The following is a 27,336-nucleotide window of genomic DNA, read 5'->3' as shown; positions in this document are numbered from 1 at the left end:
CAGACAACTGGATTTCTTTTTATGCAGGGAGAATTATAGATGGTAGATTGCAGTTCATTTCCACTGCAGCAAATTCTTCTGGATGTTCTTGTTGTATATGCTTAGCCCCAGTGAATGTGTTGAAGATCCTCCGTGAAGTCCTTGCTGAGTGTGTTTTGACTCTGAGATGCAGTTGTAACATGCAGTGACCTTTGGTTGCTGCCAGCTCTGGCCCCTATTTGATCTGTAACTTTGGCCTGTGCATTTCTGTAACTACCACAGTTTCCTGGAGATGCTTTTTCTGAATAATGGTTTCAGAAAAAAATCACAAGAGGAATGCTGGCTGCCTCAGTCCTTGCCATTCTGACTGTCCCTTTCATTTTGCGCTGATGCTAAGATTACAGGCCTGTAAGACTCAGCTGTTCCAGTTCACCAGAGTTCACATAAATATTTCCTTCTGTTTCAGTTAACCTAGTTTCATTCCCTCCTGCCTGACCTGGAGGTCTCAGAGAAAAATGTAGTTAGCACCCCTGTGTTTTGGCCACCTTGGGTCAAAGGCACGTGTTCTGCCACATTTCAGGGCACAGGCATAAAAAATCTCCTTGTTCTTTTGAACACAGACTAAGCTGACTTGCAAGCTTTGTGAATTTAATGTGTAGCTTAGCCTGGAAATTCTCATTTGGCTTTGCAGATTACTGCAAACACCTTGTCAAGCTGCAAACTCATTTCACCATACATGCCCCCCTGTGCCTATATCTCAGTGTTTTTTCTGGCCTGTCTGAAACCTCACCCACGTACCTTTGCTAAGACTTTCCAGGTTGTTTTAAGAATATGAGTAGATAACAGTTTAATTATTTTTGTCTTACTTTCCTCAGTATTATTGATGAGCCGTCTCAAATGTGAACCCACTGCAAACAAAGTCTATACCAGGGACACATCAAGTGTCCACTTCTGCAAGTTGCCAAAGGGCTTTTTGAATCTAGATGCCCAAGAAGCAGTTACTCTGTGCCCAACCAGCTGGCAGTGGGCCTCTCTGCAGCTTCTGTGCAGCCTCTGCTTTAGTATGATATTTTTCTGGTCATATTTAGATCCCACATTGTAGGTCAGCTACTATGGAAGATGGTGTTAATTGATTGAAAATTCCTCAGAGGATCTAAATTAATTCTCTTTGCCCCTGCCAATAGTCACACCTGTGTGCATGATTTGACTGTTCACAGTGAGGATAGGGTAAATGCTTTTTGAAGTTTAGCTTGAAAGTGGTAGGCAAGGCTGTGTAGCCACCTCTTCTTGTCTTTCCCCAATCCTTTGAATGTGTCTTACTCAATGTAGACTGGCAGGGCTGTGTTACAAGAGCAGTGGAAGGTTGGGTAGGTGGGAAGTGAGTAGAGGCAGAAGATCAATGATCCAAGGAGAAAGAATTGATGTTTACCAGCAACCACATTTTATGTGAAAGCTGGCAAATGAGAAAGAACAACATGGAATCTGATTTCTCCTGGTTCTTTACTGACCACTCAGAGAGAGGCGACAAAAACTGCTCCTACCAAACCTGCTTAATAATTATCCTGCCTATTTTGGGTTGCTTCTCTTCAGGGAGCTACATATTATCAGTAAAACCTTTTCCATTCTCACAGTGCATGGAGTGATGTCAGCAGTTGTTGGAGCAGATGGCTGGTGATGTACACTCACGGGAGTGATGGTGCTGTAGGATTCAGTTCTTGTAGGGTGTCATTGCAGGTGTAGCTGCTACCTGGTGAAAGGGCCCTGGCTGGCTCCTTGTATTCCTTAGCATGACCAAAGTTGCTTCACTTGGGAAGTGCTTCTGCAGGTGCTGAAGGAGATGCACTAGGAGATGTATTGAAGAAACTTATAGCAAAGATAATAGCCCCATTTTATTAATTATGTTGTGGCAGCAGGGGCAGGGACAGGGCAGGACCCCTGTGCTCCAGGCTATATACAGATACATTTTTCTGCAGAGACATTGTGATGTCAGCAGAAAAAAAGTTAACATGCAAAAACCCCACTATTGGTAAGTGCTCAAGATGTATTTCTTCTGTTGTCCTGTCTTTTCATCCTCCCTAGTGCTCAAATGATACTCACTTGTACTGAGCCTCTCTTTGTCAGATATACCAGCCAAACTGCTCCTTCTTTGCTTCTCCACTTAAATTAGCTTTGCCCTGTTTCACTAGGTTAGCAGAGCAGGAAGGAGATAAGAATGGAAAGTAGAGATCCAAGAGGTCCTATGAAAAAGTCTGTAGGTGTTGTGAGTATGCCTTCCCTGGGAGTGACTGATAGAGTCTGGCAGCCCCGTGACTTACCAAAAGATACACTGTCCCCTTTCATAAATCCTCCTATGGACATCCTTTGTGGGAAGGATAATAGTGTATTAGAATTTAACTGGAATGAGAAAGCGATGATCCAGTTAAAGATCAAGACAGATAGGTCATTTAAATGTGTGCTTTCTATAAGCCAGTTTGAAGAACTGCTGCTTACAACCTCCGTTCCTCATTGTGCTATCATGAAGGAATCTTGGTTATTTTTTGCATTCGCCTGCCAAAGACTTTATCAATGTGTGATGGATGTGACAGGCAACAAGCTGGACATCACTATAATTCTTCAGCCATCTTGGGAACAAAGGACTCAAGAGGCGAGACAATATCTAATTCAACAAAGACTAACAAAGCTCTGAAAGGTCCTAACAGAGTTTCCACTAAAAGGACATGAATTATTCCAAGGAAACAAACAAGGCCAACTGGTTGTTCCCTTGACCCTGTGTGACAGAAGACAAGACAAAGTTCCCTTGTCAAGCTTGTCACAGAGATGGAGTTTTTAATGATAGCAGGGTTGTTTGAGGAAACAAAAGGAAGATGGAGGCTAGATCCAGCAGGGGATAAGTGTGGTAACCTCTCACCCTCTGAAAAGACTGCCAAATAACAGCTGTAGACATAGGTCTGAAGCAGCGTGTGTTTCACTAGTGTTCATCTTATTGCTTTGTCAGACAATGCACGCAAAACTTTTCCCAGCAGTGATGATGATGATGATAATAATTTTTTTTAAGTATTGACATCTCATTGGTGTAATCATTTCCCATGCATGTCACTGCATATGAATTGGCATTTCTTTATTTCCTCATGCTTGGTAGCAGTGCAGTCACTGCTTTTGTTGGTCACAGGCTGTGCTTGTGCTGAAACAAAACCTGTTCAATGGATGAAATTTTTCATGCGGTGAAAATTTATGGAGAGCATACGTGTTCTAAGTCAAATAGTAATATGTGGATTAAAATTTAGGTTACATGGAAAGATGATGTTCCAGCTTTACAAAAAAATATATTTGTCTTCTGATAGGAGAGTCAATGTTCTGACTCGGCTGGTTTGTCAGGTCAATGTTGTCTGACACGGCTCAAGCATGTACACTTAACAATCAAGACAGACACGTGGGCAACGTAGAGAGATTTCACTGCATTTTCATCTGAATCAGCTCAAATGAAAATCTGTATCTTCATTCTTGAGGCACTGATTTCTCCCATTTAATGCCTCAAAGAAGCAGTCACAGATGTTTGAAATGCATGGTATCAGAATTGATCTCTTTTCCCATACTTTGAGAACTTCCCAAAAGAGGAAGAATATCAAGCAGTTCCTGATTGCAGTTTTTGGAAGGCACAACAGACTGTTACCTCTGTGGGCTGAAAGAGAAAAAATAACCATTCTTGAGGATTCTTCTTTGCTTTATAACAAGGTCAGTTCTTCTTCCATCTTCCCTCTTAGGCAGTGAAAGGTGGGAACCTGTAGTATTGCACCTCTAATAGTGGATGTTTCTTGCCACCCTCCAAAAACACTGACAATCAGCACCTAATTTTGGATTTGGGAATGCACCACTGACTCATGTTTTCAAGTATGTGTGATCTTTGAAACACTAAGGGTCATAACAACCACCATATGCAGGTAGGGATGCTAATATTTTTAGAACTGAGCTGTGGTCTCAGCATTCGTTCATTTGTTTTCTTTCTCTTAAATATTTAAGAGATTTTGTGCATGTGTGTGTGTGTGTGTGTGTCTTTGCAGGATTTCAAGGGAATGTATTAAATAGTCAGGGACTAGGGAGCAAAGTGTTGGTACTTGCTGTGATAAATTGTTTGCTCTGTTTTCCTCTCTGTTGGACTCTCTCAATTAGCTCGGTCCAAACAATCTACTTTTTATGTGGCTATATAGGCATGGCAGAGTTCAACAGAGACTGACAACTGTGCTCTAATTTTTGAACTCTCTGAAATAACTCAAGTCTCAATAACTTTGCAAATAATAACTAATAACTCACATATTTTATGCATGGATTTTTTTTCTTTAAAAACAAAGGAAGTGTTTTCGTTTTTATTTTTAAAATAAAATAAAATGTATTATCCTAACTGATCTGATACAACAGGTTGAGAAAACTTTATGATAGAAAAAGAATATGTTGTCATCTACGGGTTGTCAAAGGTTTTCTTGTTTGAAGTCAGAACTTTGTTTCAAGGATGATTTGACATTCCTTTGTATCAGTCATGATGAAATGTAACTATCAAGTGGATAGATTTGTATGCATGTTGTCATGTTATTTGAGAGATAAAAATGAATTTTGACAAATAACTTATTGATAAAAATACTTAAGTATATTTATCTATAAATTTGATTTTATGGGGTTTTGTTCAACTGTGTAGTTAATTGAGTCAAACAAAGCACATATATTGGATTTTCTAACTTGATTTTCCTATCCAGTTATGATGGATCAGGAACTGACAGAATGCCAGGGCTAGATAAAAACATCAGTTTTGGGAGTTCTTGGGTGTTGTTAAATGGAATTTAGATCACACTCATGTAGCTACAAAGAAAACAGACTTATTGAGAGCAGTAATAGGAAAAAAAGTGACTTTAAACAAAAAACACTGAGTAAATGAAGCCAGATTCAAGTAGCCAAATGAACAAGCAAGGCGTGAGCATTGCCTTGTCAAAGTCAGTAATCTTAGATGCCATTAAATATTTAGTGTGGTCTATTTGATCTGCTTCTCACAAGACCTTTCTTTGAGAGGTCTTTATTTATGATTTAATAGCTGTCCATGAATTTGGAACTTTGAATTAAGAGAATTAAATTTTCTTCTTCAGCCATATTTGGCATTTGATGAGTGTCTGTGCTGAAGGAAATAATTCTTGAATAAGACCCTCACTTTTAATTACCAGCTGTCTTAGATAACAGTAGCATATTCAGTCCACAGCAGTAACTTTGGGGAAGAGACTTGTGATCTGTGGTGGTGGCTGAATTATAATTGTCCTGTTATTTACTTAAAAAGGGACACTTACAGGTACGTGGGGAACAGAGTTTGACTTTAAATAAATGATGAACTACTCCAGAAACATGTTTCAATGCAAATGCCTTCTAGGAAAACATCTTAAAAAGACATTTCTAAGGGCATTTCTCTTCTTAAAAAACAAAGTAGAGTATATCCATTATTTCATCCTTTAAATTTTAAATCCATGGAGCTATTTAAATTACGGTAGATTCTCTGAAGAAAACAAATTAATATTAATTTTTACAATAGGAGAGAAAGATTGTCTCACTGCCCATAACCAAAGCATGGAATAAAATATTCATGTCTGAAATAATTGTAAATGACCCTTTATGATTTCAAATGAAATTCTATTATATAATGCAGTTACTGTATTGTTTCATGCATTTATTAATACTTCCTTATTTTAACAACACCATGAACAATGGGAATGACACATATGTTGGCACAGAATGAATGTGACCCAGCAAGCTTTTAAAAAAATTGGGAATGAATATGTTTGAAATTGAGAACTTGCTTTAGAGCCTGAAAGCTTTTCTTTTAAATTAGTGAGATGTCAGCATATGTTTTCAGTATTTAGTTGAAGCAGGGCAGGAAAAGCTATGGCCCATATGAAATGTTTTCCAAATCCCAGTGCATATCATCAGATTTACTCTTCACAGATGTACCTTTTCCTGTGGTTTCATCAACAGAACCTTGGGGTTGTGATTTTGGTTGATTGGTTGGTTCTGGTTTTTCTTTACCCTGTAGCTATTTATAAGCCCAGGTGAGCTTATAAATCAATCTGCTATTGAAAGGCAATGTCTGATACTGCAAGCAGTTTCTCAGGGGAGTTCCCAATGACCTTATTGATTCAAGCCTTCATCAATATTTTCTTGATTTTCCACTGATTTTCTTGATTTACAGGTTTTCTGACTCAGAGGTCACTTAAAGTGCGTCTCTGAGGCTCACTGGTATTGGATCATGTCTATAAACAAAGACCAGTATCCCACACAACAAATCTAAGGAAATTTTCATTAGGGTTATTCTGGAAAGATCTCATTTTCTTGACTTAGTAAACAAGTTGCCTGGAATGGCTATGACAGATATTTACCTCACCCACTCAGCACAGTACATTAAAACCCCCCTACAGCCTTTTGCTCTGAAAATGAAATCAATATGTAGATGGAATTATTATTATCATTATTATTCTGTGTTAGTATTGATGACCCAAAACTTTATCCATCTCAGACCGGTAATTCTGGGGCGAAAGCTCGTATTTTTTTCATAGTTCTAGTGATCTATGCTAGCATAAAGTCAGCTTTATCTATTACCTAGCTGGGGGATTGAGTAGACCTTTGGAGAGAATCGATAATGGAATACCTCCATACAAGTACTAGACACCAAGCAGCTGAATGCATTTCAGAACAACTTCTAGGCTGCTTTCAGCTGCTATGGGAATTGCTAATATTAGAAGGCAGAAAAAGTGGCAAAAACTAGTTTGCCTCAATTCTTAGTTGTTATAAGGACATTTCAACTTTAGCTATAAATAAAAAGAACAAAGTGCACATTTTAAGATAGTTGTGGTGTATGTTTAGCATCCAGTTTATCAGAGCTCCTAAAGCAATAGGCACAATTTTACATTACGACCTAACTTTCCTGTTGAGATCCTACAGATCTTAGGATGCTTAAGCCTTCAATTAGCACTTCCAGAGGCTTCAGAAGAAATTTTCTCAGTGGTGTTTGCAGGGTGATATCAATTTGACTTCAAAATAATTATTTTTCTCAAGCAGTCAATGCTTGGGCAGGGTCACTTACGAAAACTCTTTTGAACATGGCAGATCTGGGCATCTCTGCTTGCTTTTAGATAGTTGTTGATTGCCTCAGGTCACTATGTGCTTGTCTCTGAAGCATACATCATATTGTCACATAGTCACAAATACTAGCCATGCTTGAATATGCCAGTAATAGTCAAGGTTCTCAGTACTTTCAGCCAAAAATCAGTCATCAAACATGCTGCATTAAATGTTCTTGCATCCATCTAAGAGAAGAACTAATGTGTAAAGATACAAATTCTTAGGTTTCTGTCTGCAATATTTTACCAGAGGAGTACCTTGGAAGAGTGTTTTATTTTACAGCATCCCTTACACAGGGCATCTTTGTATTGAGTGTAACAGAGCCTGACACCTGAATCCACTGTGTTCCTGGCAGCGCTGTGGTGTCAGGTAGCTGTAGCGATCTCCTGGTTACTGCCGGGTGAAACCCAGAGCGACTTCTTTCAGCTGCTGAACTCCTCTCGACAGAAACTATTCTTGCCCACCCAGACTTTCGTCCCTGTGGAGGCTGATCCCAGCAAGCTCTTCCCGAGCCGCATCCCGCGGCGGGAGCGGATCAGCACCACGGCCAGCGCCCCGCGCCCCCCGGCCGCCCGCACTCGGCGCCCCGGGGAACCCACGAGCACGCAGGAATCGTGGGAGAGGGAATTCCTGCCTCCATGTTGATGCTTTTTATGGGGAGCAGACGCCAAACAAAAGATCAAAGCATGATATTTGACCTCCTTAACTGTACTTTAAACCGAGGAAAGGACAAAGCTCTTTCACTGACACTAATGGAATAGAAAAGACATTTCTGCATTGCCATCATGCTCCTCACAGTGTGCTAGGCTGAAAACAATTAGTGCAGCCATAGGCTTCTTTTTTCTCCTCATTACAGCAGTGGCAGAATTTTTGTCTGCTAAGGGCAAAGGTAACAGCTGCTGATTACCAGATCTAGTGTTAAATTAAGGAGCTGAAAGAGGAAAATCATAAAGGGGAGGAAGTGACACATTATGTTCAAAAAGATCCATTCTATCTTTCACCCCAACTCCCAGCGAAGAAACGTGACAGATGACATCCCTTACTGTGATGGCTCAGGTTCTGCAGTGAGACTGATCCGCAGCACTTCTATGTACGTCCTTGCAGGTGAGCAGGAAAAAGTTAGCGAACCACTAAAAAAATGCAGAAGTACAAGCAGCATTGACTCTTGCTTTCAGCCAAAAGAGGAAGACAGAGACTGGATGTACTCTAAGACTCAAGACTGCTTGAAGTACCTACAGGATCTGCTAGCCTTGAGGAAAAAATATCTTGACAACATCAATAACTTGAAATCCATGCATATGGCTGCAGATTCTCCAGCGTCCACAAAATCATCCAAAACTGGAAAAAAGTCATTTCTTCCACTTCCTTCCAAAGAGTCTTCTAAGGTAATTTCCAAGAATTTTTGCCATGTGCTTAGTCTTAAGAAACAACATCATTGAAGCTGTATGACCTATACTGATTTTCTGCTTTACTGGTTTCAGCCAGCTGTCATTTTACTGTTGCATCCTTTGAAATGTTGTTAAATACCTTATGATTCTTTCTAAGTAGTGTAAAATTAAGAATGAATGACTGGTCATGGAAAGAAATGTATATGCCTATGCTTGGTGGGGGTAAGGTTGTGAGAGAGAAAATAGGAAAAAGAAAAATTACGAGAGTATGGAAAACATGTTATGAAAGAGCAAGCCCTGACAGATTACTTAAGTACCTTGGAGTCCTTCACTATGATTATTTATAGCTGTTAATGACTGACAAGTGCAGTAATCCCTGGATTTCCTGGCAGTGTTTTTATTGACAAAATCACTCAAAATAATTATAAATTCACTGAAACAAATGGGATTTTTTTTCCAAGTAGACAGTTATCTTGCCAATGCTACATTTAGCATCAGTGTGAGCTCTACTGGTAGGTAGGCTGTGAGGCATGAGGAAATCTTAAGGGTTCCTTTCTCTGTTCATTAATAAGTTGGTGGGTCATTTCTAGACACTGTAATTCTTCACCCTTTGCTGTAATGATACTACAAAAATAAAACTGGAATATCATCTTTGGTGCAGATTATTTACATGTATCCTAGAAATAAAAGCTTTTTAGGTTTGTACGTCACTAGACAGTTCAGAGGTTACTTTGACTCTAGACTTGATTCGGTGAGGGCAAAGCAAAGGACTGCAGCAAGTGGGATGATCTGTTTAGGTAACACGACCACAAAGAAGACTTCAACAGCAGATTCACAGGTTATCCAGTGCAGTCCTTAAACTGGGTAATAATGTGATGGTGGGAAGAAGGGATGTACGGCTGAACTTACTCGTTAGGTCAGGTTGACTTTAAAAAATGTTGCTGCCATATTTAGATGTTCTGTCACAGCAGAATATCAGAACGGTTTGTGAACTTCTGAGATTTGCTGCTGAAAACACTGCTTAAGAAAAATACCAAAAGCTTAACTTGTTTTTTGGCAAACAATTGGATTTCCCACAGGCTGAGGCTAAGAGTGCTGTCATCTGACTATGGCCAGCTAGCTCCTATGTATGAACAGTCCTGGTACTGACTGCCATGTTCACTCCGTGAGCCATCCCTTTGGAAACAGACAGGAACATGAGCAGGATATGTCATCCATATGAATCATTCTCGCCAACACAAATGGCAGTCACAGCTGCAAACCTCTGGCTTTGTAAAAATTAGGGAGAGGTCAAGAAGACTTTTACAAGATTCAGACTTTTCTTCTTACGATACATTTTATGTTCACAGATTGCAAGGTTTGTGTTATCACCAGGCTTGAATGGTTTTGTCCCAAGCTACCTGCTCTTGTTAAATTACCTGTCAGTGGAAATTCACTTCTTTCTCTAACCTGCTGCATGATTCATGGGAAGGTAATTTGTCCAGACAAACCTGTCCTCATGGGAGGTTTAATCCAAAGATCCCTGGGTCCTGGACTACAGACTGACCATGGATTCAAAATGTACCACTTGTGTCTAGTGGAAGAAGAGAATAGAGAGGTGGGTAAGATGCTGAGAGCACATAGGCATTTCTTTAAAATGCCTTTTAACCAATAAGGGCTTAGTCATAATAGCAGTCACTATTTCCAGTAGATGTGTGGTAGCAGCTATCTTTTAGCACTTCTGAGGATGTCAATCAACCCATAATGTCAGGAGGGGAATCAGCTAGTTCATCTCTCTGCCTCCACAGAACAGGGAACGGGCTGGTCCTTCAGAGGTGTGACATATCCTTTGCTCTCATGTTTGAAACCCAGGGTAGTAATTTTCTGACTTGGTATTGCAGCCTGACAAAACACCTGACTTGGACTGGCAAGGAAAATATATGTCCCTTCATTAGGTAGAGCCTGGCAGGAATTATTCATCCCATATGTACCTTCAGGATCACTAACCAAGGTATTATGACTGCTTCAGCAGTTATAGATAGGCATTGCTTTTTTATCAAGACAGGCTTCTAATTTTAAACTGTGTGGCTTTCCTGTGGGAATTATCACAGTGTTGAATGACTCATATTTTAGTGCACACCATCCTTTTTCATTTCAAAAAAGCTTCAGCAATTTAGATCTGGATTAATTTCACCTAACCTCGGCATTTTAATAAGATGCTTAAATTAGTAACAAAGTTACCCCACAATTCCTTTTCAGCTGAGAGAAAGAGCTGTCTGCAGAGGAGGGTTCAGCCTACTTAAGGCCTGACTCATCTCCTGAAGTTACTGGAGCCCAGCATTAATTACAGCAGGAACCCTGCATGACTACATTGCTCTTGTGTGCCTCATTAGGAGCCTAGTGCTAGGCAGAATAAATTGGGCTGCAAAACCCAGCTGTCACTTAGTGACCCAATTGAGTGGCCTGGTACATGGATTCTGAGGGATTTTGTAACACCTGGCTAGTAGTGCCTGAGTGGAAGATACTTGGTGTTGAACATGTAACAGGATGGATATCTGTTAGACTGCTGTCCTGCTTTCTTTGATTTCTACACTGTGGAGGAGCCTGGACCTGTGTTTCTTTTCTGACAGCCTGAAGTACAGCATCAAATACATCTTTCTTATAGAGTTTGCTCATTAAGAAATCATTGTGCCCAACCCTTGGATAACTTTTTTCTCTTTTGTCTGATCAACAGGCATCCATGGAAAGAAAAGGCCCACAGTCCAGTTCAGATGTAAGAGAAGCAATAGCTTTCTTTGACTCAGTCATTGCAGACCTGGACTCAGAGAGGTGGCGGAGAGTTCCTGACATGGATCTGCCAAATGTGGATGTTGATTTTGATGGTGCGGTATAAACCAGCTACATATGATGTTTTTTGGTGTGCAGAGGGTAGAGGGAGGAACGGCATTGTGAGATCATGCTTGTTTAATTAATGGACACAATTGTCCTCTAGTTTTGCCTCCCAAATCTAGGACTGTGAAATTACAGTAATACACCACTTGTTCCCCATTGACTGGGTGCAACTATTTTATGTGTGGCCATTACATGGCAAAGGTAGCATGTGTAGTATTGAAATAGTGCTTGCCTTCTGCTCAGGGCTGAACTCCACCCTTGCATCTCTACTTCAGGCTGTCTTTGGAGAAGTATAAAAAGTATAAATGTATTTTTTCTTCTTTTTTTTTTTTTGAGAAATGTCTGGATGATTCCATTCCAACTATCAAAAGAGAAATCATTTAGTGATTGGCTAAATAACTGGAGGTTTCCATCAGAAAGGATGGGATTGCCCAAAGAAATGAAGATGTGCCTATCTAAGGTCATCATCTCTCCTGTATAACCAGTGGAGGGATACAGATATTTCTCAGCTTTGCTTCAAGCTAAGGTGTATATCTGAAGCAGGTTGTTTTAGCTGTTCCCAAGGAGCATGTCTGAAGGGACTAGCTCTCAACTACATATTTATGCTGCAGGTGTTAAAATTCTAGATAAGATGAATCCCATCCCCAGTGATATCCTGCAGAGAAACCAGGTTTGTTTCTTGACCTTACCTCCAGGAAGGACCCAGCAAACACTCTGTGCAGATAAAAATGTCTCTGATGAACTGTTAATCCCAGATTATCTTCTGTCTTTCAGTTGCTACCAGTACAAGTGAACACAGTTTGCATTCAAACTGGATCCTTCGTGCTCCTCGGAGATACTCACACGATACTGCCCAAGCAGCTAAGGCTGCAAACCAATCTCAAAGAAACAGCCAGCGGAGAACCACTGGCTCTAGGAAGAGGTTGGAAAGGCATCCCATGTACTTGCCCAAAGCTGTGGAAGGGGCATACAGCACTTTAAAATTTAAGCCTAAAACACGCAAGAAAGAATGTTGAAAGAAGAATATTTGCTCTTCACTAGAACATACGAAATAGGGCATGTAAGACCTGCACTTTTATTTTTTTTTTAACACTGATCCATCACTTACACTCTAGAAGTGACCCGTGCAGTCACCGAAGGTTCTTCATGGGGGACGTATTTTAAGCCATGACTATTCCAATGTTAGACTCGTACGAGGGTTTAACTCATCAGATTTTCTGTGCCTAACAATACTGCTTCGTCATTCAGCTTGGGGGGAACTCCAGCTTGACAAGCCTTTTTTTTCAGTGCTGTTATGGAAAGCAATGATTCAGAGATTGCCTGGTGCAGTAATTTTTCTTCTGACTCCAGTACTGCAAAGCAGTTCAAGGAATTCAGTGAATATGTTGGAGCTTTTGCAGCAGTGTTTCCAATGTCAGAGCAGTGAAGCAAAAATTTCTCCTTCTGTTGCTTGTGCAAATTTGTACGTGCCATCATTGACTCTATGTTCTGAGAGTATACAGCAGCACTGAGATACACTCAGTGTGTGGTACAAGCAGAAAAGAGCTACAGTGAAGGAATCAGCGTTAGAAACTCATGTTTGGAGGAATAGTGTGCTCCAGTATGTTTTGTACTCTGCTTGGAAATGGCTCTCTTGTTGGATACATCAAAGGATTCACTGCATGCAAAAATGTATGCAACTTTTTTCATATGGTTACACCATGTGCTAATTTTCATCTATTTTAACACCCAGCTGATGAATCTAGACATCCCAGTGTACACTAGAAAAGCTTAATGTCATGGAGAACATTTTATGAATAAATTGGAGCAAAGGTTGTTCTCAGGGGCAGAAGACAACTTGCAGACAAAGACACCACACCACCTTTGGATAATACCCAATATTTGGAATTCTGCTACTTCATCATTAAAGACAATATATTAGGACAAATGCAGTCTGGAAGTGTTCCTCTTCATCTTAGAGGTGATATGTATTCCATGTGATACTTGGAATTAATAAGACCCATGCTCTTCCTGTTTTACTCAGCTCATACTTTGTCTTAAGTATTTGCTAAAATGTTTGGGATCAAGCTTTTGCTTTCTCTGATTTTTTTTTCATCTGGCATTGTTCACTTGGCACTGGACTATGACAGATGGACCATGGCAGCACTGGTATGACCAGCTGGTCATTTGCTAGTGTTTTCTTGTTTCTATGATCAGTAGGTTTTGTGTCCACAGGCTTGTATGAATTTCCTAAGGCACTGGATCAATATAGCCCATCTGATATACGAAAACGTCCATAAACTTGCGCCCCCACCCAGAACATTTGGCACGTGGCAATTCTTGCTGGTTTGTGTTCCCAGTCTTTGAGACTGAGTTATTCAAACAGCGCTTCTGCCATGGGTTGCAAGTATCTCTCTGAACTTAATGATCTGGGCCACTTTCTGTCATAAGATAGGAAAGTGCCAAAAAAACATATGTTCCTCCATTTAGAGCTGGCATCTCCTGTTTGGTTAAAGCATTTTGATTCTTTTCTAGTGATGTTTGTGATGGGGAGGGAAGAATTGTTTCTGTAGCACTTTAATTCTAGAGGTGCTTTTGCTGCTCTTGGCCTACGTTGCATCCTCTTGAAAATGACTGGTTTAAACAACATAATTGATACGTATTCAAGAAGAGTTTAAATAAGGTCTAGGTTTTGTCTCCCTGCTGTTGGTTCTTCTCACAGTAGTCTGTAGTCTTTATATTGTGTTGCTCCCTTTGTACCTTCCCAGTCCTGTACTGACTGCCCTGGGCTGAATGCCTTTAAAATTGTTCTGCCTCTGAATGTGATCATTGAATGCCACAACGCCAGGTGGGATAACCAGAGCACAGCATGTTCCAAACACACCCCTAGGTTCTGGCATGCCTCAAGGCTGCAGTTCTGCGTATGTGTGAGAGAAGGGGGGCAGTGCTCAAAACAGTACATTTTTGGCAACTGTGTCACCCAGAAACTCCTCTCCAAACAGAATTTCATACTGAACTTGCCTAGGAACATTTTTACTGGGTGTGTGGGCATCTTTTTGCTACTAGAACCTGCAACATGGATGGGTGCTGACAGAAAATCTCACCATCTTGTTTGAGGTACTAGAGCAGAATTAGGCATGTGCATAATTAAAATACTGATGAAAAGAAAGAAGAAAAGGATTCCAATGTTTTTCTGCCCTGGGCTGTGTTTCATGTTCATAGTGCCAAGGTTTTATGCATTGGAGTAACCGATCTCTTTGCTATTGTTTTAAGAATGCATTTTGATGTGCAGAACCAGACTGCTTCAGCATGTGTGACCTTTCCTGTGACCTCTTCTCTGTCCTTGTACAACAGAGACATCTCTGCTCATCTGGCTGTGACAGAGGGTGGGGGTCCCCCTGCTGTCCAGTATACAAGCTTCAGTGTGAAATTGGGTTTGCTTTTATGAATAAGGGACAAAGGGGGGAAAATCAGATTCATAATTTCGATTTGGAGTCTGTGATTAATTTTTTCCCCTTTTCTTAAAGGTCACTTCAAGCCAGTCATCATCTTAGGAAATTCTAATTAAGCAAGTAAAATAAACCAGTTTTTCTCTGAGAACATGTTCTGTCATCTGTCCCATAAATGCAGGCACCTTCTTTCTAACGTATTAGCCCATGTATGCTCTCCACTGAACATGGCTCAGCTCCAACAGGGCTATGGAGAACAGTCCCTGCATCTTAGGGTACTCTGGGGAGGTGGGAGCTGAGGGTTCAAGGGTCTTGTGCTACCTGTGCTAGAGCAGGCAGTTAAGCAGAAAGGGAGCAGGAGAGAGGAAAGGGGAGTATCTCCATCCCCAGTGTCAGCTGCCTCCTCAGAGAAGGATTTAGTGTGGATGGCAGCACCCTCTGTATTAGCCCAAGACAGAACCCTGCCCCTGCCTAGCACTGGCTCACCATAGGCAGCTTTCCACACAGTTTCCAGGAGAAGCTGGTTGCCCTACAAATGTGCTCCCCATCTGCTCTGAATCATTCCCTCGTGGCTTTGTAAGCAGAGATCTCTGCATGGACACTGAAGGGATTTTCTCTGCCATGGGAACGTCCTCTAAACGACCTTGCTGCAACATGTAGTTATTTTCAGGCATTGCAACCTAGAAATTAAGCACCTACTAGAGGTGTTCTGACAAATCCAATCATACTGAAGAGTTGTTCATGACCGGCAGAGCTGAGTATGACCTAGATCTTTTGCAGAGATTGTTAGTGAGCTCTTTCAGCCATGCCCCCAGGCCATGGTAATGAAGTGCATCAACCAGGAGCTGTATCGATCAAAGCCGATGTGTGTGAGTGTCCCCTGCAGCACTGATCCCCAAAAGCTCTTTCCCAGAGTGCATTGAAATAATAGCCCGGAGCTTTAGAAAAGGATCCCTTATTTTGTTGTTTCAAATCAAGCTCAGCTGAAGTATTAGGGTATGTCAAGGCTCTCTAGCTTGTGTCATTGCTGAGTACTAGCTCTGAAGGGCCCCTGGCTACAAATTTCTGTGACACCACAGACCCAGCTGTCTTTGAGAAACTGAAGACACAGTGTACAAGAATTCAGCAACAGAAGAGAGGTGAAGACTGTTGAAGGAATCATGTCCTGGATGATTCAAAATCATTTTGTCCTTTTGTGTTGAGCAACTCAGTGTAATCGCAATGCATGTAAGCGAGGTGAAGTTATGAGGGTCTTCAGCAGAAACAGAAGAAATACAGGCAGCTAATGGAAAGTTGGCAGCTGGACAAGATGTATGCTCTGGTTTGAATCTTGCAGTGCCATAAAGTTACAATGAAGGCAGAAGGTGTCAGCATCGCCTTGAGTAAAGCAGGAAGTCCTCCAAGGTAATGCATAGAAAAATACATGGTTATCTGCTGCTCCAGCTTTGAGGGGGTGTATTAAAAATATTAGATTCACACCTAGTGGGTGTCTTGGAAATTTTCACGGCTGTAGGGTCAGTTTGTTGTTCTGCTTGGGTAAATTTGAGAGAGTGCCTGCTGTGATTTCATGGTGGAGCAGGTCCACAAGGAGATGAAAGCAGCACGAAGCTGACCTGTCACAGCAGGCTGTGTTTAGGAAGCTTTTGCCACCTTTTTGGCCTGTAGCTCTGAATTATGCCCATGGTAAAGAGAAACCAAGCTGCATAAAGTCAGCGGAATGACTCTTTACATATTGTGAGTTTAACAGGTAGAAAAACATGTTCTGGAAGAATTTTGAGGGCAAATCATAACAAACAAGCCCAGCTGCTTCAGACCAGACTGAGAAGCAGAAGCTAAAGCCTGTTATTTGATTAGCATCAATTTAGTGCATGGTGACAAGTTTTCTACTAACAGACTTTCCATATTAAAATATTGTCCATCTTTTATAAGGCAAGACCAGGCATCACCACCCGAATGACTCAGTGATTACGATACCCTGACTCCTTACAGAAGATGAGGTAACTTATTAGTGAAAATATAAAAAGAATTGATGGAATTAAAAGTGATGTATTCCACCCTTTTATTAAAGTGAGATTGAGAAGAGAGCAAGACTTTACCAAGAAGCTTATGAGCACTTACAGGGAGACTGCTTGTGACACCAAAGTAAAATGTGTGACTGAGCAAAAAACTTCCACTATTAAGTGCTGGAGACTGTCACTTACAGCATCAGCTCTTGAAGATTTCTGGAAAGGTAGCTCAAACTGTGCCTTGGCCACACGGTGGCAGTTCATTCCCAGCTATTCTGCAGCGCTCCTATTTCTGTGAGCAAGAGAACTGAGAATGAAAGTAAAAGGGAAGTTTTTTCCTACTTCATCAAGAAACAGTCAGTGTGTATCTGTTATTCACTTCTGGGCTCCTTGTTTCCCAGGCAGTTGTTTGGCAGTTTCCAATCAACATTAGTTCTTTAAATTAGTTTACTTTTCCAGGGAGATGATTTCCTTAGGTTATAAATAGCCATGACATCATAGGGGACACAGAGACCTCAGTAAATCATGTCTGAGATGGTGACCACTTGCCTTTGACTGTGTCTGGAAACAAATGGACAAAGTAACGTCATCACCAGGAATAATACACTCTAAGGTACAGAAAATACAAAGATGAATTGAAAATAATAAGCAGAGGAATTTAAGATTCAGAAGTTCAGTCTTGAGATAGGTCTGAGCTAAGGACTCTGGCCTGATTCTGGAGTTTCTTCCAAGGCCCAGGAGAATCAATATATGAGGTTTTCAGCTTCTTGGGGCCTGTAATGATGTTATTCCAGAATTTGCTAATCCAGGCAGTTTGGTTAGTCAAAAACGAACCTGCTCCTGCTCCTGCATCAGCTGCTGCTGTGTCTTCCAGGTGTATGTTTATATTTAGGGCATGCAAGCTAAACTTCTAGAATTTTTTTCCTCTGTTTTATGCCAAAATACTAATTTACAGGGAAAAAAAAGGAAGATGTCTTTGCACTGCTTATGACTACAAGTCAGCAATGGCGGATTTAGATGGCTCTGTGGTCTCAAAATGTTCTTGCTGATAAGTTTCCCTGCATTAGAAAGGCCCATCAGCTCCAGCCCTGCTCACATGCAGGCTCTCAGTCTGTGCTTGGTTGTGGCTTGATGCGACACTGTGTCCTTTTTAACTGACAAACACTGTCCCATCATCTTCAGGTATTTGCGTGTGGAACAGCAACGGGAAAAGGGGCTTGATCAAGAGCAAACATGGTGTTCCTAAGTTAGAGCTAGCTTTAGTATTACTTCACCGAGAGAACTGATTCATAGCATTCTTACCCTTCAATAGCGTCACTTTTCAGTTTCCAATATGCAGAATTAATTTTACCACCCTCACATCAGGGATACAGATCATTGCTGCGCCAGGAAAGCAAGGAGTTTGGTGGAAGGACTCTGGTGCAAGCAGAGCTGACCTGTAATTACAGTTGAATAAACCCAAGTGAGTACACTTGGGGCAAGATTTGCAGTCACCCTTAGTGGGATTTTCAAAAGGCCCGTAACTAGCATCAGTGGGAGTAAAGTGACTCTGACAAATGCACTGGTGCCTGACTGCTTCTGGAAAAGCTGGTCTGGAGCCAAGCTTGAGCAAACACAGCTCCACTTCTAGGAATTAAATTAGACTCACGAGAAGTCCAGAATTAGCCCAGTCTGTCTGCCTCTAAGCCTACTAACTTTAAGCCCTCAAGTTGTGTAATTCTGAGAGAAAGAGGTGTGTCCCACACCTCCGTCAGATTTCTGCAGCCCTTGCTGTTCTCTTCCTGCAGGGCTGTGGTTGTTACTGATCTTCCCACTTAATTTGCACCCCAAGAATTCATTGACAATGTTCCTCAAAGTTCAGTTACTCACAAAATCAGAATTTCTGTGAATGCTGTGTGAATTTGAGAAATGCTGTTGCTCTTATACTCACACAGGTATGTCCAAGGGGTCTTACAAGAGGCATTCAAAACTGACGTACTATTGAAAAAAAAAAGAGATGAAGAAGAAAGGAAACTCACATCTTCTGTGCCAGAACAGCAACAAGCAGGAGCAACTTGGTTGCTGCAAAGAGGAGAGAGCAGAAGCTGCAAGCAGAAAGTGTAACCCTGGTGAGCTTCTTCTAGAATCACTGTTTAACATGAAAATATGCAGTGAGAGAATAAAAATCTAACAGCAAGCTTTGAATGTCAGATAAAAATGCCAATTGTTGTATGGTTTTCCAAAAAAAACCAGTTGCCATCCACTCAAATTTTGTATGATACCCGTTAATTTCCTCTTTTTATTTTGTCAAGAGTTTGGCTATATAGGTTCTAAAAGGAATCAAATTGCCCAGAGATTATTTTCTTGTACATGTCTTTAGTCACACTCTTGCTTCAAAATTTACTTTTCTCTTTATGGAAACTTGAATTTTTGATGTGAAGAATTTAGGACTGGGTGTCAAAATGAGCAGAACTATTAAAAAAACAAGTGTGCACAAAAATGAGGGCACTGTTTTTTTTTAGGGGCTAGCCATCGCACTTTAACTAGCATTTCATGAGCTCTGCTTCTCCCTTTTTATTCCTTGAGGTACAATATGTTAGTGTTTTCCCTTCCTTTAGTATGGATTTATCAATTCATGTCTGAAATCTCATTATAGAGACCTTTGGCAAAGAGAACTGCAAAAAACTAATGTGTTTTATCCTCCGGAAGAGAAGTACTGGTCCAAATGAGAATTTTTGTAATGGGGTCAAAAGGGGTTAAAATCTGATTACTTGGTGAGAAGAATTATCAATAGAATTGGTGCCCCAACAGCTCTGAAATTCACAATTATAATTAATTCTGAGCAGCTTGTGCCAAAATTCCATGCTGAGTCATATCCCCATAGAAGTTGAGTGACTTGTGCTCCATGTAAACCAGGAAAGAACTCGGAAGAGGCAAAGACATCTCCCATCAGTGGTGACAGATTCATTTGCCCATGAGATTAATAATGCCTTTACCTATTGCCAGGTTTACCTTGCCTCTCTGGGATTTCATGTGCCGAGTGTCATAAAACAGACTTGTTCCTTTGGACAGCCTGCGTCAGGAGGCAGCAAACAGCTGACAGAGACCCACTTGGCTCGGTGCTGACCCTCCCACCTCTCCTGGGTGGAGGAAAGCTGTGAGCCAATGCCACACCAAATGTCAACAATCCCTTGAGGGAGATGGCCTTGACTGGAAGAACTTCCTGAGCCAGGGAAGGAGACTCTGTGCGACTCGCCCTGTGCTGTGGCATGGGCTGGGAAATACTCTACTGGGAAACTCATGTGACTCTCCTCTCCACAGCCCTGGTTCATCGACAGGAAGGATGATTTCATTAATAGACCACAGAAAGTACATTTTGAGCTCAAAAAAATACTCAACGAGTTCATAACTTTTGGGGCATGTTGTTATTCAGCAGAAATCCTAAATAACAGGCCCATGGCAATGGACAGCTTAACAGCAATGATACTTAGGTAAAAATGAGTAGTTAGGTTTCTCACTAGTAATTTTTGAAACAAGAGTTTCTAGGTGGTTGGCACAGCACACAGCTCTGTTCCTCAGGAAGGAATTTCCATCCCAATCTGCATTTCTTGACTTAATTATTAATATGAAGACTAAACACAGACAGATGGCAAAATAAACTCTGTTAGGTTGGTGTGAATCTGAAGTTCCTTCCACCAGCATAACTGGGTGCAGATATTGAGCCAAAATATATAGAAAGCTCTTGATGTGAGTCTGAGATGTCACAGTTTGTACAAAAAAGACCTGAGAGTCAAGTTCTTGGCCTCTGGGGTCCATATATCAAACCAGAGTGGATGGTGACATTTGTAGAGATTTTCTGGCTCTTTTCAGCATGCACACACATGCTTAAGTTGGGCCTCACACTCATTTTTTTCTGGATCTGGCAGCTTGCTTTCTATGCTGAGCTGATAGTAGTTTTGTCTTTCAGATGTTTACTTGTGTTGTGCCTGCAAGCTCGCCAGAAACACTCAGGCTGTTCTGCCTGTGCTCTGATTTTTTGCTCTCAGCCTCTGAAATGGTTTTGCACTCAGTGTGTTTTATTTCTCCTACTCCCACCACACCCCCATAACTACATTTCTCTGGTAGTGCCTTATTGCATCAACATCAGAACAGAAAGAAAAATTTAATGACAGGTGTAACCAAAATACAAGAGCATGCAGAGAAATGGACTGACTGATATAAGAATTTTCTATTGCATATAAAAAATGCAGACTTGCAAACTCTCCTTGACAGGTCACATGGGCTCCTCTTCAATCTGTATAACTCTGTCTGGAATGGCTCTTACCAGCTAAGGACTTAGGCATCCAGTACAAGCCATGGCTCAGCTCCCTGTGCAGTCACCAGAGGCTGATAGTCATTCATGCAGGATATTAATCTCGGGGGTGGGATGGGTAGCATGAGTCACCTTCTCAAAATACCTTTCTCTCACAATCCATAAAGGGCTCTAGGCAATTAGCTCTGACTACATGCATGACTTCTAGCAATCCAAAGGTAGGTGAAATGAATCGCAAATCTTTTCTTTGCAACATGTGTGATATCTCAGAGCAGTTCAGCCTGACTGCTGCCCAGAGCTGCTCAAATCCAGAGCTCTTGATCGTAGGTGGAAAGGAGTCATATATTTAAGCACACTGTAGGTAGCCTAAATATACCTCTGTCTCTCCCTCCGCAGCTTTCATGCTGCTTTGTTGATGCTTACAGGGCCATCAGGAAAGAATTGAAAATTAAATCAATGTCAGTAGATGCACTGGGAAGGTGTTTGACTTTACTGCTGGCTGCTTTATGCCGTTGGTATTGAAGATCTAGAAAGCAATCATGACAGGACTTATCCCTCTCAGGAGTTTTACTAGGAAGATAGAGTGACATTTATTTATATATTTTTATTTATTTAATTATTTATTTAATTATTTATTTAAGGCTGGGAATCCAAACCCTACTTTTGGCACCTTGGTGTTAACCACTCCTCTGAACTCATGCTACTTCTCTTTCCTTCTCAGCCTTTCCCTGCTCCCACTGGGCCAGAGACTTTCTTATTCAGGTTTCTGTAGCATCTGACACACCAGGACCAAGGTCTTGTCTGTGCCCTCTGGAAGCTGCTCAGATGCAGAAGACGCAGAGGGACACAGGCTACACACATGCTCTGAGGAATGATTGAAAATTCTGTGTAGTTTTTTATCTATGGCATCGATTGATCTTTATCAACAGGCGAGGAGAAGAGAGCTCTGCACTGAGTTGAAAATACACAGGATAAAGAGACAAGGCTAAAGGACTACATTTTCTTTCCTCATATGGCTATTTTTTCCACTTGTGTTTCTGTTTGAAGAATCATACCTTCTGGACAAAGGATGGAGGAACCCTTGCATGCCCACTGTGCTCCCCTCAGCCTACCACTCCAAAGACCTCTTGACAGGGATTGATTCAATTTCTTTATTTTTCCTTGGAAATTGCTTTTACAAAATCAAGAAGTTTAGAGAGTGCTGGGCCCTACTTTCTGGCTCCCCTGTATCCAGCCCTATCACTGGCAGGAACATTTTCAGGGGGAACTAGATTGGATGATTTTGCCTGTATCTTACCTGAATCATTGTGCCCTGTATTCTTCAGAACCCAGGAAGGAGACAAAAATATCTTCATGACTTGTGCTCTGTATGATGATGTTACTGATTCAAATAACACATTTGAGTAAGTAAAGATATTTTGCTCCTTCTCTATGGCTTGGAGAGCACATGTATCCCAGTGTCTCCTGGCAGACCCTGCTGTCATACTGAGATGTTGAGTTTTTAGGAAGTTCACGCTTCTGTATGTCAGTGCCCACACCTAAATTAGAAGTCTAAGCTCCAGGATGGTGGAGATCTCATCAATGAATCAAGTGGAGTCTGTGGTTATTCAGCTGACCAGATGTATACAGCTCCTCCAGGAATGGAGTAACTCTACAGACCCTGTCCACTCATTCAGGAGGAGCTCAGTTTCAGGTGCCTTTAAGCCTGTCCTAGAGGCTGTCCCTACAGAGTGATGGAGACAGGGACACAACCACTCAGCACATGGACAGCACAGCACCTCTGTGTGAGGAGGTGATCCTTGTTCCCTGAATTCACACTTGCACAAGACCAACAGCCTTCCCTGTGTCTCTCTGTAGACAACCAAAGCTCATGAGACAGAAGTAGCACTTCTGTGGGGCTTGCCCCAAACTAGCCTTGATTTTCATTAACAATGTCTCAAAATATAAATAGAACTCTCCATGAAGCAAGCAGAACAAAGGGGATGCCTCATTCCAGTACATTAGTTTATTTTCCTGATCTTTGCTCAAGACTTACCTCCTAAGTCAAACAGGTAGCATGCTGATTCCACTAGCAGCTGGTATGTCCAAGCTATTCTTGGTGTCTATAGGTCTTTGGAAGTTCTTCTCTGAAATGAATGCACTACCTTTTCATTTGGAAAGGAGGACAGACAGAGAAATGCTTCTTCACTGTTCCTTTGCCAGGGGAGGCCTTTGTGATGTTATGCCAGGAAAGTGCTGGTCTCACTTGTACTGCACCTGGCCAGGGATGCCCTGACAGTCTTGCTTTGAGGACAACTGAGAAGAGGACACTTGTTTAGGAAGAGTAGTAACATGCAGGAATCCATAACGGAAAATACTTCAGTTTTTCAGCTCCAGGCCCCTCCTACTCCTCCCCAGAATTTAATGGTTGCTTCTCTTAGTCCTAAGACTTTCACTTGATTATATCCAAATAGTGGTGGTTATTCAGCTGGTATATGCAGTGACAGACACTCTGTAAATACCATAGGCAGAAAATAATTTCAGTAACATTTAAAGAGTCAGATGAACATAGTATTTTTTCGTTTATAATTTTTAGTTAGGTGTGTGAGACACAATTTGCTTTCCCAGATATTATGAATAGAATCATAAAATTGCCTGGTGTTTCCATTTCAGAAAGACACACATCATCTTGAACACATCCCCACCCCCCCCCACCCCCCCACCCCCTACCCTGCCCCAGCACACACACACAGAAGCTTCACAATTTGAAGTTTTTACTCTGGATGAAATTATGATCCAGATGTTGAATTTGGTTCTTCTGGTGTAAATCTGGAATCATTGTGCCTTGACTAATATTCTTTGAGTTTTACAAATCTATAGGAATATAAATCATTATTAAATCTTGCTATAGATGTTACCTTATGTGGCATATTTTATACTTAATTTTCCTCTTGATGTGCTAGGTAAGAGGTAAAATGTAGGTTGAACCAGAGGGAGAAGAGAAAACACATTTAATCAATAAACTTGGGTGGGATTTGACACAGAATAATTTACTTTAATCATTAGGACATAATATGAAGCTATGACTGCTTTTAAATGAAGCCATCTAAGAGTCTGTTGCCAGAGTTCTTCAACAGTGAGTGCCAGTGCAAATTTTTAATCAAGAAGAGTGCAAAGAGGGAGAGAAGCATGTAGTATTTCTTGTGCTTCAGAAGCTTAACAGCCCAAAGAGGAAAATAGGAATAGACACAAATTTAGCAAATGGAGGCTTTCATAAAGGTAATGATTCAATGATTTACAGAAATGAGGAAAATTGCTTACAATTTTCTATTCCAGTTTGGCATTTTTTTCATCTACCAGAAATATTTCAGTGATAACACACATTATAGCCTTGAAGCCTAAAGAGGGATGGGCATGAATGAATTGGATTGTCTTTTATCTTGCCATTCACACAGGGCAATTGTCTGTGAGCTAAATCAAGTCAAGTGACTGTATTTTATACAGGTGTAAACGACTGACGGCTACTTATCAAGTGTGATTCAGCTGTCATATTTTGGATGTCTATTTTCAGATGAGATGAATTGCACTGCTGAAATGCTTGTTTCTTCTTATTGGCTATAAAGGGAGCCTGGGGTGACCAGCTCAGATAATGGGAAAACATAACAAAAATGTGCAAGAGAGTATTTGAGAATAAGTGTATGAGCATGTAATGAAAGAATGCATCATCACCCTTTTGCAGACTGAAGCAAAATGGATCTTGCATACACCACTGCCATCTCATGTTTAGTAAGTGCTTATCTTTCAGCCTTCATGTTATCTAAGTGCATCATGTTAAAACAGTCTACTAAGATGATTCATGTCACACACAGGAACATGTGCACACTCACATATGCTCTTCTCTATGCTGTTCCCAAGACAGCACAAGCTGAAGCTTCACAGCAGACAAAGGTCTGTTCAACATTGTCATGAAATTGAGAAAAGAAATCCTACTGGGATATCATGCAGAGTGTGTGAAATTAAGGCAAGGTGAGAGAACATCCTCTTTATCTCCTGTACAAGGATCAAAATGAGTTATGGGTCTCAGCAGTACAGACACTTTCCTATGAGGGAGACAGCCTGCTGAATATAAATATTGCAAGCAGTGAGTCACCAAAGGTGATGTCATTGATTTATGCAAGGATTGCAGAGTTTGGATTTGGTGGGAGAAGTTTTTTTGTCTAAATGCAGCCAGACCATGATATGCAGTGAGTTTATTTTCTTCTGGTTGTCGCAGACTTTTTGTTTAGCTTATGTTTGTGGTGTGTTGGGTTATCTTCTCAGGAAAAATAAGTATTCTGGATCCCCCTTTGCTTCTTTCAATTATTTTGTGTACATGTCTCCTGAAAGGCAGTTGGTTTTTTAGCAGTTATATAATTGCTGTGATTGCTTATACAACTAGAGAAGGAGACAAGAATGGTCCCATTAGCTTTCCAGAGAAGTGTCTGAAGTGAAAAAATGCAACACATCTTTGACAGCTGTTGTCAGACGGGGAATTGATGTCTGGAATGAGGATGAAGAGGAAGAAACTGTTTATTCTTTGTCAGAATGGTAATTCCTTAAATTTTAGATATGCACTGTCAATGGCTGTCTACTACCACCACTAGTGCTTATATGCACAGGGACATACATGTACACTGGCTAAAGGAAAGATCCCAGTTTCAAGGACCATTGACCTAGAACGTGCTGGGATTTATGTACAATATGTATACATTCCCAGACGTGCTACAGTTCAGCGTTTTTGGGGGACTGTCTTTGGCTTCTTTTTCTTCTTTTTGAACTCCTCCACTGGTCAGCCACAGAACTTCAGTAGGCTGTGGCAGCCAAAATGCTGCCTTTTCTACCAAACCACATGAACTGCAACTATTGCTTTTCTGTGTTCATGAAGAAAGAGTCATCTCACGAGTCACTGGAGGGAGGCAGTCTCCAGTGTTATACAAAGAAGTTCTGTATAGCAATAAAAACCCCATATTTGTGTTACTATGTTCAGGATCTTTTTCTGTCACCATTTTCACAAAACTTGTTTTCTGGACTTACTACAACCTCCAGAAACCACTGTTTTCTAGTTTCCCATAAAAATCATCCCATGAAAAAAATTGACAAGTTTTTACAAAACAGTTTTGTTAAGATATTCTGTTTCATGGAAAATAAAAATATGTTTCTATTAATCAGCTGAGATTCCGGTACAAGTTTATTACAGATAAAGAAGGTTTCCGAAGCTACAAAGAACAGAAGGACATTCAACACCTTCAGCAAGGCTTTTTTTTTTTTTAGCTCCATTTATGCCTCTCGAAATCCTCTCCATGGTCTTCGTGTCCCTATTTTGTCTTATTATGTTCTTTTACAGAGAACTTTTAACTTATTTTTAATCCCATTATTCAGAGAAGCTTGGGGCTAAAGATTAGAGATTCTGCTGTGCATTTGCTTCCCAGTCTGTGTTTGATGAAGCAGCAGGCCAGTATATTTATAGGTTAACATGGAACTAAACCTTTATTTCAGAGACACAAGTCTATGGGCTGGCTCCTTACCTGCACAAATTGCCCCAGCCTTCTGTAAAATTAATGCACTCTTTCTTACTGGGTGTTGGAAATCAAAGAACACCACATTGTCAATTTGCTGCTTGCATTAATGTACCTGGGAAACGAAAATCAGCTTAGACAGCATTCCTAAAATGAGATGTGTTTCAGGGCTGGGAGACTGGGGCTCTGTCACCTTCATCATTAGTGTTTCCCAAGGGAAGGGGCTGAGTCTGATAGAAGTCTGGTGTCTGTGGAGACACAAATCTGTTAAAGATTGAAGCACAGAAATTAAGGGTTTGGCTGGCCAAGGACCCCTCTACAGTCACTAGGGAGAGGAAGATCTTCCAGAACATCCTCCTCAGAGGTTCAGAGTTCAGAGCTTTTCAATTGCCTGTCTTTATCCCTTGATTACAGAGGGAACTTAGAGGGACCTTTCCTTTTATTGTGTGATGAAGTCCTTACATTAAGTGGCTTAAGGTGGCATGAACAGTACTGATATAAACATTGGTCTCCTGAGACCTTTCCTCAGGACAACAGCAGCAGCAGGCCCTTCCAAAGTGGGGATGAGAAACAGGGTTGCAGGTCATTCAGTCTTCCCTTCCCTTCCCTTCCCTTCCCTTCCCTTCCCTTCCCTTCCCTTCCCTTCCCTTCCCTTCCCTTCCCTTCCCTTCCCTTCCCTTCCCTTCCCTTCCC

General features: G+C 41.1%; 1 protein-coding gene across 1 annotated transcript; it reads left to right on the top strand.

Moving 5' to 3' along the window:
- Positions 1-8,096: 8,096 nt before the first annotated feature.
- On the top strand, positions 8,097-14,530 carry CUNH13orf42 (chromosome unknown C13orf42 homolog). Its single transcript, XM_042014295.1, has 3 exons — positions 8,097-8,510; positions 11,227-11,374; positions 12,159-14,530. The coding sequence occupies exons 1-3, from the start codon at positions 8,097-8,099 to the stop codon at positions 12,398-12,400; spliced, it is 804 nt and encodes a 267-aa protein (XP_041870229.1). The 3' UTR covers positions 12,401-14,530.
- The last annotated feature ends 12,806 nt before the right edge of the window (positions 14,531-27,336 follow it).

Source organism: Corvus kubaryi, unplaced genomic scaffold (assembly GCF_017639235.1).
Source record: "Corvus kubaryi isolate FWS band 111438036 unplaced genomic scaffold, C.kubaryi_AGA036_p1.0 split1-65, whole genome shotgun sequence".
NCBI classification, from domain to species: Eukaryota; Metazoa; Chordata; class Aves; order Passeriformes; family Corvidae; genus Corvus; species Corvus kubaryi.
Note: the sequence above shows the minus strand (reverse complement) of the source record. Positions and strands in the feature narration are given on the sequence as shown.

Coding starts and splice junctions, on each gene's coding strand:
- CUNH13orf42 (XM_042014295.1), top strand. CDS start 8,097: ATGTTCAAAAAGATCCATTCTATCTTTCACCCCAACTCCCAGCGAAGA. Junction 8,511..11,226: donor CTTCCAAAGAGTCTTCTAAG/GTAATTTCCAAG, acceptor TCTGATCAACAG/GCATCCATGGAAAGAAAAGG. Junction 11,375..12,158: donor TGTGGATGTTGATTTTGATG/GTGCGGTATAAA, acceptor TCTGTCTTTCAG/TTGCTACCAGTACAAGTGAA.